The sequence below is a fragment of the Mchenga conophoros genome, linkage group LG14 (genome assembly GCF_057382185.1).
Source record: "Mchenga conophoros isolate Kocher_MC1m ecotype Shallow Benthic linkage group LG14, M_conophoros_male_GT1.1, whole genome shotgun sequence".
Lineage (NCBI taxonomy): Eukaryota > Metazoa > Chordata > Actinopteri > Cichliformes > Cichlidae > Mchenga > Mchenga conophoros.
In genome coordinates this window covers 40416500-40429401 of record NC_140539.1, presented here as the reverse complement: position 1 = coordinate 40429401, position 12902 = coordinate 40416500, and the positions used below count along the sequence as shown (strand labels likewise).

At 39.9% G+C, this 12902-nt stretch overlaps 1 protein-coding gene across 1 annotated transcript; it reads right to left on the bottom strand.

Annotated features, from left to right (window-relative positions):
* Positions 1-9588: 9588 nt before the first annotated feature.
* On the bottom strand, positions 9589-11509 carry serp1 (stress-associated endoplasmic reticulum protein 1). Its single transcript, XM_085244553.1, has 3 exons — positions 11307-11509; positions 10689-10761; positions 9589-10061 (listed from the first exon to the last, which is right to left on the bottom strand). The coding sequence occupies exons 1-3, from the start codon at positions 11388-11390 to the stop codon at positions 10021-10023; spliced, it is 198 nt and encodes a 65-aa protein (XP_085100679.1). The 5' UTR covers positions 11391-11509; the 3' UTR covers positions 9589-10020.
* Between the last annotated feature and the right edge of the window lie 1393 nt (positions 11510-12902).

The following is a 12902-nucleotide window of genomic DNA, read 5'->3' as shown; positions in this document are numbered from 1 at the left end:
CTTTTCAAGCATTCACACTAATTATAAAATAAACTAGAAAGTGCATTTTCTGAAGAAACTGCAGTGTGAATGCTTGAATCTGAATGTATGCACTGAAATGAATTAATTACTGAATTTAAGTTAAAAATCTTGAATGAGATAAAAAAAAAAACCCGAATTTAACCTGAAAACAAAAGTGCTGAACTGCTAAAAGCTGAAGGTTACACAGAAGAAGAAGTTGGAAAAAAGCTGAAAATGTTTTAATTGTAAATTAGAAAACCCTAAGAAATGAGAAAAGAACCTTTAGAGTCAGAAAACATCTGAAAGAATATTAAAAGGTCATATTCTTTGAATCACTGAATGACTAAAATGTGATCCCTCCACTTGGACCCACACAGTTTAAAAAGTTTACATCTCTGAGCTTTGAAAGACAAGATGTTGGAAAAAGAACAACGATGGCGACGTTTTGAGGGTAAAATGATGGCTTTAACACTGTGGACACAGCAGCAGTTGAAAGAGAAGCGTTTAAGATGAATCTTGGCAGAGTGGCAGGCAGAGCTCGTTAAGCAGGCAGGTGTGAGCCTGGTTGCTATAGTGACCGCACCCAAGGGCTCCATACACACGCACACAGACATGCACCTCACTTTTGCTGCTTAAAATGAACAGAAAAGTCAGGCCGAAACAAATCGTTCCCAAATGAAAAGTAAAAGTCGTATTGACAAAATTCTTTCACTGTGAGCGACAGCAATGTCTAGTCTACCAAATTCTCAGTTTTCATGTCTGTGGAGTTTATTATATGGACGTGGTGACAGTGGAAAGACACCATGCTCTTCTGATTTTCAAACGAACCTTCTGAGCCATTTTAACATTAGAGTCTATGGAAGAGTTGGAGGGAGGAGGCTGTGCATTGGTGACATTTACGAAAGAACCATAACACCTAGTACAATAGTAAACACATTGGATGAAAGAGGACAGCGATGGCTACGTTTTGAGGGTAAAATCATACCTGTAGAGCAAACGCTGCGGACACAGCAGCAGTTTTAAAAAAGATTTTAAGATTAATTTTTTTGCTCCTCTCACTCTAGCAGTTGAGCTGTCTCACTCTAGCCCCAACATTCCGTCCCATACACACCCATTATAAACTCTGAAACGGGTGAAAAAACATCATGAAACTTAAACTGGAACTGAAGAAAAAGTATAATAGATATTGAAAAGATAAATACAAGTTGAATAGTTGAATGTCTTGTCTTCGTTTTAAAGTTTGAATGGTGGCTCTATGTCAATGTATGTGGAAGTAGATACAGTTTAAAGAGGAGGAAGTTGAATGAGAATTTGAAGGGTCTCCCCATTGAAATACATGGGAAATTTTTGTTGAAAAAAGTTGAATAAAATTAAAAATATAAATGTGAAAAATGAGAAAAATAGAAGCAGTCATGTCCAAAAGAATAGGAATCTAATGGTGTTTGAATGGTTTTTCTAAGTTGAACGGTTTTGAAGGAGATAGATTACAAAAAACGTACGGAATCCATAATAATAAAATACTAGAAAGTGCATTTTCTGAAGAAACTGCAGTGTGAATGCTTGAATCTGAATGTATGCACTGAAATGAATTAATTGCTGAATTTTGAGTTAAAAATATTGAATGAGATTTAAAAAAAACAAAAAAAAACGAATTTAACCTGAAAACAAAGGTGCTGAACTGCTAAAAGCTGAAGGTTACACAGAAGAAGGAGTTGGAAAAAAGCTGAAAATGTTTTAAATGTAAATTAGAAAACCCTAAGAAATGAGAAAAGAACATTTAGAGTCAGAAAACATCTGAATGAATATTAAAAGGTCATATTCTTTGAATCACTGAATGACTCAAATGTGATCCCTCCACTTTGATCCACACAGTTTAAAAAGTTTAAATGCCTGAGCTTTGAAAGATACGGTGTTGGAAAAAGAACAATAATGGCGACAATTTGAGGGTAAAATGATGGCTGTGACACTGTGGACACAGCAGCAGTTGAAAGAGAAGTGCTTAAGATGAATCTTGGTACAGTGCCAGGCAGAGCTCGTTAAGCAGGCAGGTGTGAGCCTGGTTGCTATAGTGACCGCACCCAATGGCTCCATACACACGTACACAGACATGCGCCTCACTTTTGCTGCTTAAAATGAACAGAAAAGTCAGGCCGAAACAAATCGTTCCCAAATGAAAAGTAAAAGTCGTATTGACAAAATTCTTTCACCGTGAGCGACAGCAATGTCTAGTCTACCTAATTCTCAGTTTTCATGCCTGTGGAGCTTATTATATGGACGTGGTGACAGTGGAAAGACACCATGCTCTTCTGATTTTCAAACGAACCTTCTGAGCCATTTTAACATTAGAGTCTATGGAAGAGTTGGAGGGAGGAGGCTGTGCATTGGTGACATTTACGAAAGAACCATAACACCTAGGACAATAGTAAACACATTGGATGAAAGAGGACAGCGATGGCTACGTTTTGAGGGTAAAATCATACCTGTAGAGCAAACGCTGCGGACACAGCAGCAGTTTTAAAAAAGATTTTAAGATTAATTTTTTTGCTCCTCTCACTCTAGCAGTTGAGCTGCCTCACTCTAGCCCCAACATTCCGTCCCATACACACCCATTATAAACTTTGAAACGGGTGAAAAAACATCATGAAACTTAAACTGGAACTGAAGAAAAAGTATAATAGATATTGAAAAGATAAATACAAGTTGAATAGTTGAATGTCTTGTCTTCGTTTTAAAGTTTGAATGGTGGCTCTATGTCAATGTATGTGGAAGTAGTAAGAGTTTAAAAATGAGTAAGTTGAATGAGGATTTGAAGGGTCTCCCCATTGAAATACATTATAAATTTTTGTTGAATAAAGTTGAATAAAATTAAAAATATAAATGTTAAAAATATGAAAAATAGAAGCAGTGTTGTCCAAAAGAATAGGAATCTAACGGTGTTTGAATGGTTTTTCTAAGTTGAACGGTTTTGAAGGAGTAGGCTTTCAAAAAACGTACGGAAAAATAATAAAATATAATAACTAGAAAGTGCATTTTCTGAAGAAACTGCAGTGTGAATGCTTGAATCTGAATGTATGCACTGAAATGAATTAATTGCTGAATTTTAAGTTAAAAATGTTGAACGAGATGAAAAATACAGAAATTTGCACATGAAAACAAAAAAGCTGAACTGCTAAAAGCTGACAATCACACAGAGAAGAAGTTGGAAAAAAGCTGAAAATGTTTAAAATGTAAATTAGAAAAAGATGAGTAATGAGAAAAGAAAATTTAGAGTCAGAAAACATCTGAATGAATATTAAAAGGTCATATTCTTTGAATCACTGAATGACTAAAATGTGATCCCTCTGCTTGGATCCACACAGTTTAAAAAATGTAAAAGTCTGAGCTTTGAAAAACAGTGTTGGAAAGAGAACAACGATGGCGACGTTTTGAGGGTAAAATGATGGCTTTAACACTGTGGACACAGCAGCAGTTGAAAGAGAAGTGCTTAAGATGAATCTTGGCAGAGAGAGAGAGAGAGCTCGTTAAGCAGGCAGGTGTGAGCCTGGTTGCTATAGTGACTGCACCCAATGGCTCCATACACACGCACACAGACATGCACCTCACTTTTGCTGCTTAAAATGAACAGAAAAGTCAGGCCGAAACAAATCGTTCCCATATGAAAAGTACAAGTCGTATTGACGAAATTCTTTCACCGTGAGCGACAGCAATGTCTAGTCTACTGAATTCTCAGTTTTCATGCCTGTGGAGTTTATTATATGGACGTGGTGACAGTGGAAAGACACCATGCTCTTCTGATTTTCAAACGAACCTTCTGAGCCATTTTAACATTAGAGTCTATGGAAGAGTTGGAGGGAGGAGGCTGTGCATTGGTGACATTTATGAAAGAACCATAACACCTAGGACAATAGTAAACACATTGGATGAAAGAGGACAGCGATGGCTACGTTTTGAGGGTAAAATGGTGGCTGTAGAGCAAACGCTGCGGACACAGCAGCAGTTTTAAAAAATATTTTAAGATTAATTTTTTTGCTCCTCTCACTCTAGCAGTTGAGCTCTCTCACTCTAGCCCCAACATTCCGTCCCATACACACCCATTATAAACTCTGAAACGGGTGAAAAAACATCATGAAACTTAAACTGGAACTGAAGAAAAAGTATAATAGATATTGAAAAGATAAATACAAGTTGAATAGTTGAATGTCTTGTCTTCGTTTTAAAGTTTGAATGGTGGCTCTATGTCAATGTATGTGGAAGTAGTAAGAGTTTAAAAATGAGTAAGTTGAATGAGGATTTGAAGGGTCTCCCCATTGAAATACATTATAAATTTTTGTTGAATAAAGTTGAATAAAATTAAAAATATAAATGTTAAAAATATGAAAAATAGAAGCAGTGTTGTCCAAAAGAATAGGAATCTAACGGTGTTTGAATGGTTTTTCTAAGTTGAACGGTTTTGAAGGAGTAGGATTACAAAAAACGTACGGAATAGATAAAATATAATAATAATAATAAAGATTAGAAGAACAATACTGTGAATGCTTTTCAAGCATTCACACTAATAACTAGAAAGTGCATTTTCTGAAGAAACTGCAGTGTGAATGCTTGAATCTGAATGTATGCACTGAAATGAATTAATTACTGAATTTAAGTTAAAAATCTTGAATGAGATAAAAAAAAAACAACCCAAATTTAACCTGAAAACAAAAGTGCTGAACTGCTAAAAGCTGAAGGTTACACAGAAGAAGAAGTTGGAAAAAAGCTGAAAATGTTTTAATTGTAAATTAGAAAAACCTAAGAAATGAGAAAAGAACATTTAGAGTCAGAAAACATCTGAAAGAATATTAAAAGGTCATATTCTTTGAATCACTGAATGACTAAAATGTGATCCCTCCACTTGGACCCACACAGTTTAAAAAGTTTACATCTCTGAGCTTTGAAAGACAAGATGTTGGAAAAAGAACAACGATGGCGACGTTTTGAGGGTAAAATGATGGCTTTAACACTGTGGACACAGCAGCAGTTGAAAGAGAAGTGCTTAAGATGAATTTTGGCAGAGTGGCAGGCAGAGCTCGTTAAGCAGGCAGGTGTGAGCCTGGTTGCTATAGTGACCGCACCCAATGGCTCCATACACACGGACACAGACATGCACCTCACTTTTGCTGCTTAAAATGAACAGAAAAGTCAGGCCGAAACAAATCGCTCCCAAATGAAAAGTAAAAGTCGTATTGACAAAATTCTTTCACCGTGAGCGACAGCAATGTCTAGTCTACCTAATTCTCAGTTTTCATGCCTGTGGAGCTTATTATATGGACGTGGTGACAGTGGAAAGACACCATGCTCTTCTGATTTTCAAACGAACCTTCTGAGCCATTTTAACATTAGAGTCTATGGAAGAGTTGGAAGGAGGAGGCTGTGCATTGGTGACATTTATGAAAGAACCATAACACCTAGGACAATAGTAAACACATTGGATGAAAGAGGACAGCCATGGCTACGTTTTGAGGGTAAAATCATACCTGTAGAGCAAACGCTGTGGACACAGCAGCAGTTTTAAAAAAGATTTTAAGATTAATTTTTTTGCTCCTCTCACTCTAGCAGTTGAGCTGCCTCACTCTAGCCCCAACATTCCGTCCCATACACACCCATTATAAACTCTGAAACGGGTGAAAAAACATCATGAAACTTAAACTGGAACTGAAGAAAAAGTATAATAGATATTGAAAAGATAAATACAAGTTGAATAGTTGAATGTCTTGTCTTCGTTTTAAAGTTTGAATGGTGGCTCTATGTCAATGTATGTGGAAGTAGTAAGAGTTTAAAAATGAGTAAGTTGAATGAGAATTTGAAGGGTCTCCCCATTGAAATACATGGGAAATTTTTGTTGAATAAAGTTGAATAAAATTAAAAATATAAATGTTAAAAATGAGAAAATTAGAAGCAGTCATGTCCAAAATAATAGGAATCTAACGATGTTTGAATGGTTTTTCTAAGTTGAACGGTTTTGAAGGAGTAGGCTTTGAAAAAACGTACGGAAAAATAAAATATAATAATAATAATAATAATAATAATAATAATCACTGAATGACTAAAATGTGATCCCTCTGCTTGGATCCACACAGTTTAAAAAATTTAAAAGTCTGAGCTTTGAAAGACACGGTGTTGGAAAGAGAACAATAATGGCGACAATTTGAGGGTAAAATGATGGCTGTAACACTGTGGACACAGCAGCAGTTGAAAGAGAAGTGCTTAAGATGAATCTTGGCACAGTGGCAGGCAGAGCTCGTTAAGCAGGCAGGTGTGAGCCTGGTTGCTATAGTGACTGCACCCAATGGCTCCATACACACGTACACAGACATGCGCCTCACTTTTGCTGCTTAAAATGAACAGAAAAGTCAGGCCGAAACAAATCGCTCCCAAATGAAAAGTAAAAGTCGTATTGACAAAATTCTTTCACCGTGAGCGACAGCAATGTCTAGTCTACCTAATTCTCAGTTTTCATGCCTGTGGAGCTTATTATATGGACGTGGTGACAGTGGAAAGACACCATGCTCTTCTGATTTTCAAACCAACCTTCTGAGCCATTTTAACATTAGAGTCTATGGAAGAGTTGGAGGGAGGAGGCTGTGCATTGGTGACATTTATGAAAGAACCATAACACCTAGTACAATAGTAAACACATTGGATGAAAGAGGACAGCCATGGCTACGTTTTGAGGGTAAAATCATACCTGTAGAGCAAACGCTGCGGACACAGCAGCAGTTTTAAAAAAGATTTTAAGATTATTTTTTTTGCTCCTCTCACTCTAGCAGTTGAGCTGCCTCACTCTAGCCCCAACATTCCGTCCCATACACACCCATTATAAACTCTGAAACGGGTGAAAAAACATCATGAAACTTAAACTGGAACTGAAGAAAAAGTATAATAGATATTGAAAAGATAAATACAAGTTGAATAGTTGAATGTCTTGTCTTCGTTTTAAAGTTTGAATGGTGGCTCTATGTGAACGTATGTTGAAGTAGTAAGAGTTTAAAAATGAGTAAGTTGAATGAGAATTTGAAGGGTCTCCCCATTGAAATACATGGGAAATTTTTGTTGAATAAAGTTGAATAAAATTAAAAATATAAATGTTAAAAATGAGAAAAATACAAGCAATCATGTCCAAAAGAATAGGAATCTAATGGTGTTTGAATGGTTTTTCTAAGTTGAATGGTTTTGAAGGAGTAGGCTTTCAAAAAACGTACGGAATAGATAATAAAATATAAGAATAAAGATTAGAAGAACAATACTGTGAATGCTTTTCAAGCATTCACACTAATAATAAAGATTCGAATAACAATACTGTGAATGCTTTTCAAGCATTCACACTAATAATAAAATAGAATAAAGATTAGAAGAACAATACTGTGAATGCTTTTCAAGCATTCACACTAATAACTACAACTAATAAATAAAACAAAATAAACATCTGCAATATTAATATTTTAAAAGTAAATGAAAGATTTGTTTTGTGATATTTTTGAATTTTACACAATTATCAATAATAAACAAACAAATCAGCAAGAGCTGCGAGAGCCAAACAGGAAGTAAACTAAAAACAAGAAATGACAGAATTAAAACACATTTACTAAGTGATGCGAGTGGCTTCCATTTACGTGAAAGGCAAAGACCATCTCTGAATGGAGGAGGGGCCTAAGGGTTCATCTGTCGCCATCTTACTTGCTGTGATTGCAGCCATTCCCCAACTCTCTGTGAATGGGACTCGTGGTTATTGATCAGTGGTTATTGATCAATGGTCATGAGAATTTGCATAATTATGATGAACTGACCTCCCAGCCCTTTGTTCCTTCAGTGCTGCTGGTTTCAGTCATTGTACAAATGTCCTGTTTATAAGGTTGGAACCTGCAGTCAGCTGAGACTGAAGACGTCAGCTGATGATGAGGAAACGTTTCTCCCACTGAAACCATCCAGATGAACAGACTCAACTTGTGTACATTTACATTTAGTGTAAAAAGATACAAAATAATATTTATAATAAAATCTATGAAAAACAAGTATTCACAGTGAAGACCAGCTCAGGACAAAAGTGTACATAACCAGTTTGACACACACACACACACACACACACACACAGTCTTATGTGTGTATTCATGTTGTTGTTTCTATATCGTATTTAATAAATGGAAACATTTTATTATTTTCATGTAATTATGTAAAAATACGTTTGAAATGTTCAAAAGTCCGGACTGCAGATTATTGACTGATCAGCTGTTTGTTTACACTCATCAATGAGGCCTGAAAACATGGTTCACACTCACACAGCACCACCTGGTGGGCCAACAGGGACACTGCAGCAACTCCCTGCTGCCACCTGCGATGTCCAAATTCATAGGCTGCATCGTCCTGAGGCCGATTACAGCGACGCAGCAAAGGCTGTCCAAATTTGTAGACTCCTCCAAACGGGTCCTCCTGTTCTCCAGATTTGAAGGATGGGTCCGGTGTATCCTTCGTGGCCCGCGTTCCCAGCATTCATAGTGTTTCCAACAATGGTGGCAGCTGCTCAGTTTTAATATTACTCTTACTAATCTTTCTGGGTCACAAAATAAACGTTTAAGATATTTTCAGGCGAGAATGTTTCTGTGTAAACTTCAAATATCTGCTCGGTTTATCAAGACGTCACATATTTGGAAAAGGTTAAACATGATACATAAGTCACTTAAAAATGTCATCGTCCATCCATTTTCCTCCGCTTATCCGGGGCCGGGTCGTGGGGGCAGCAGCCCAAGCAGAGAAGCCCAGAGGGAGGTCTGTTCGTGAGTAAATCGGTTTGGCTGAGATCAAAGTTATTAGATTAGATTACATAAAACTTTATTAATCCATCGGGTGCAGTGGCGGTCCTAGCCTGTTTGGCGCCCTGGGCGTACACTCCCTCTGGCGCTCTGTTTGGAAGCAGCATGTCTCCTCCCCTTTCAACGACCTTTACTCCTGGTCCTAAAGTGAGGGTTAGGGTTACCCTAGCTCTAACCCTGCAGCGCCCCCTGGAGGATGAACCAACTTAGCCAAAGCTGCTCAGATCTGATTGGTCACAGTAACAGCACAGTAAGAGGTCAGAGGTCAGCACAGGCCTTGATCCAGGAAGCAGCTTCAACACTGATCAGCTGATCAGTCAGTTCATGACATCATCACAGACTTCAGAGGAACAGCTGCCGGTCCTCGTCACAGAGCGTGAATCCTAACGGTACCTTTGATTTGAAATCTGTGACATCACTCAGCGACTGACTCTCCACCTGTGAGGTTAAATGTAATCTGATTACACTGTAAACACCCTCGTTTCAGTTTGCAAATAGTTTCATCGTCTTTGCGACTGTGACACCGTCACACCCACCAGTGACCGCCGACTGATCGCTGTGATGTAATCAGGGACTCTACAGTAAGGCACAGTGAGTGTAATCTGATTACACTCACAGATACAGACGTCTGACTCTGACGGAGTCGCCGTCTCAGGTCTGATGACTGATTAGAGACGATCGTGCCGACAGCTTTGACTTGGTGAGTGAGGAAAGGCGGGGCTTAGACATGACACACACACGGCGCTCCGTATTCAAAGTGAACTTTATTGAGTGATCGGGAATGTTCAGGTGCAGCTGCACACGGTGCAGGCTCACCTGTGAGCTCCTCACTACCTTCTGATTCAAAAGACCTTCATGTCCAGACGCCACCATCACTTTGGTCTGCAGCTGGCCCCGCAGGGGGGCGGGGCCAAAGCTCAGGTAAACACAGAAAGGCACAGAGTGAAACATGAACACTGTGAGAAGGACAGCGGGTGGCGACAGGTTAAATCAACAGATAACAGGCTGGTGTCAGGGGGCGGGGTTTGTTTGAGAGGGGGGCAGGGGGTTGGTCTGCTCAGGTGACGGTGGTCAGAGTTCAGGAATGTTTTCGTCGGGTTGGGGCGGCAACACGGTGTTCTGATGGTGCTGGCGTTCGCCGCGCCTCCGTGGCCCCGCCGCCGTCGATGACATCACTCTACATGCCCATCCTGATGCTCTGGATGATCTGGAAGATGGCTGCGGGACAGACGAGGCATCAGCGTTACTGCGTTTCACGTTTGTCTTTAATCCGTTCAGAATAAAATAATCACTGGTGATTTTATTCACACCACTCGAGTTATGTGAAAAACGATTTCACGTGGAAAATGTGATTCTTCATCATTTTGATGTTATTTAAAGGATTTGTTTACATTTTTATTCAAAAAACAAACTTATTTTTAGTATTAATGCGATTTTTTTTCCCTAAAGTTAAAATATTCAGTTTATTTAAATATTTATGACATTTTCAGAACTTTTTAAAGCATTTTTCTCCTTTTGATTTTATATTATTTTAAATATATTTTTTAAAAGTAGTTTCCATTAAAGATAACCTGACACGACCTCTGTGATCACGTCTGAGCGTGCTCAGATCACCCTGATCAAACACACCTGAAGCACCAGGTGCTCGTCATCAATTAAAGGTCACAGCAGCACGGCGTGCCATGACATCACAGGGACAGGCCCCACCCATTTCCAGCTCTTTAGTCAACAGTTATTTAAATCTTTCATAAACCAGAAAATCAAAGGACACGTTTATAACACACAATGAACGAGCCGTCAGTGTGAAGCAGACCTTTATGACCGAAGAAGAAGAGGAGGACTCACCTGATCCACAGACGACGAAGATGAAGAGGGCGAGCAGCCACGGCCCCACACCTTTGTCATCAGTCAGGCTCCTCTGAAACACACACACAATTTATTGATCAGCCCATCACGCTCATCCCGATCTGTGTTTATTGAGGATTGGGTGGAGCAGCGGTTATCACGGTCGCCTCGCTGCAGGAAGGTTGTGGGTTTGACTCTGATTGTGACTAAAACTAGACCTGACACCTGTCCAGGTGTACCCCACCTTTCTCCCAGGCCTGCTGGGACCAGCTCCAAGTGCGCTGCCTTCACGGACAGCCCGTTTCTCTGGAATTCTCAGACTTCTGAGTCACATTGGCTCTAAACTCGATCACCTGTGATCAATACCTGCGCTTTACTCTCCTGTAGAGACACTTTTAAAGCGTCTCACCTTTAAAACAATCATCTTTGACCTTTGACCTTTCCTGTTTTTAAACACATCTGTTACAGCCTGTCTATAGGGGAGCTGAAGTGCTCCTGAAGTTGGCCTGACTGGACCTGACGACGGATCCTCACGCGATCGATCGGTTTCTGATCGTTTATCGATCAGTTTCGGCTCGCGCTCTTCGCCCTGACGATGATGATGACGGTTTTACTCACCGTGGTCTTGGCCACGTTTCCTCTCTGCGTGATGTTCTTGCTGTGTTTCTCGTTCGCCATGCGGATCCTCTGTTTGGCCACCATCTTGTCGTCGCTGTTGTTTCTTTGTTTGTTTGTTTGTTTGTTTGTCGTCGTTTCGTCCTCGCGCTCGTCGCTCCGCTGTTTCACGCACTGGGACCGACTCTTGTTTGTCGACGTACTCAAAAACCTGATGTCCCGCCCCCTTTCGTGCTGGTCACGCCCACACTCCATGGAAAGCGCCTTACTGCGCAAACATGATTTCCTGCAGGACCTTTCAAAATTAAAGCCAGTTGTGGTCTGCCGTTCAAGAGGACGTGGTTCCATTTTTATCATGTTTAAATCAAGTTTATATCCTTTCTGTGTCGTAATAACTTGTGATGTAATATCTGTTAGCTTTTATTTTGAATCCTTTATTGTTACTTAATTTGAAGGCTGTAATTTATAAAGTATAAAACAGGTTGAATTGTTTATTATCAGTTTTCTTTAATGACTTGCAACCAGTCAAAAGGAAAGGTTCACATTTTTTCATCTTTATCTTTTTAATAGCCATACAATTTATTTATTTACAATCATATAAAACAATTACAGACTCAGTGAAAATTCTGATAAAATGTGTGTTTGAAAAAGTTCCCCTCTCCACTGTGGATTTATCAAGGTTCAAGGTTCAAGGTCCTTTATTTGTCACATGCATAGTTATACAAGTATAACACACAGTGAAATGTAGCCTGACACGCTCCTCGACATGTGCAAAGGGGGGGGGGGGGTAATAGTATATACACTGGGTGAATGTGCAGTAGTAGCAGCAAGCAGGTGAATTCTGTACATTAATATGAATAGACATCTGACTATTTTACAGGATAGCCAATATAAACATATTTAAAATTAAAGGAATTGAAATGTACATTGTGCCTTGGTTTAGTGTCTGGAAGAGTCCTGACTCAGTCAATTATAGATGATGTGAGAGGGCGGGTGTGTGTGTTTAGGGCACGGATGGCTTGGGGATAGAAGCTCCTCTTGAGTCTCTCTGTCCTTGCCCGGAAGATGCGGAACCTTCCACCAGATTGCAGAAGTTGGAACAGTTTGTTGCCAGGATGGGACGGGTCCTTCAGTATCTGCTCCAGTCCGGCATCTCCTGGTGTAGGTGTCCTGAAGCGGGGGGAGAGCAATCCTGCAGCAGCGTTCTGCTGTACGGATCACTCTCTGGAGAGCTTTTTGGTCCTTCACACAGCTGTTCCCAAACCACGATGTCATGTTCTGTGTGAGGATGCTCTCCACAGCGCCTGTATAGAAAATCCTGAGGATCTTTGGCTTACCTGAACTTCCTCAGTTGTCGTAGGTGGTACAGGCGCTGCCTAGCCTTTTTGGTCTGGACCTGAATGTGGGCAGCCCATGTCAGGTCTGAGGAGATGTGGACACCAAGATACTTGAAGGACTGCACCCTCTCCACTGGAGCTCCATTGATGATGATGGGCTTGTAGTCTCTGTGCTGACCCCTTCTGAAGTCCACCACCAGCTCCTTGGTCTTGCTGACGTTCAGCTGGAGGTGGTTGTCCTGGCACCACGATGCCAGATTCT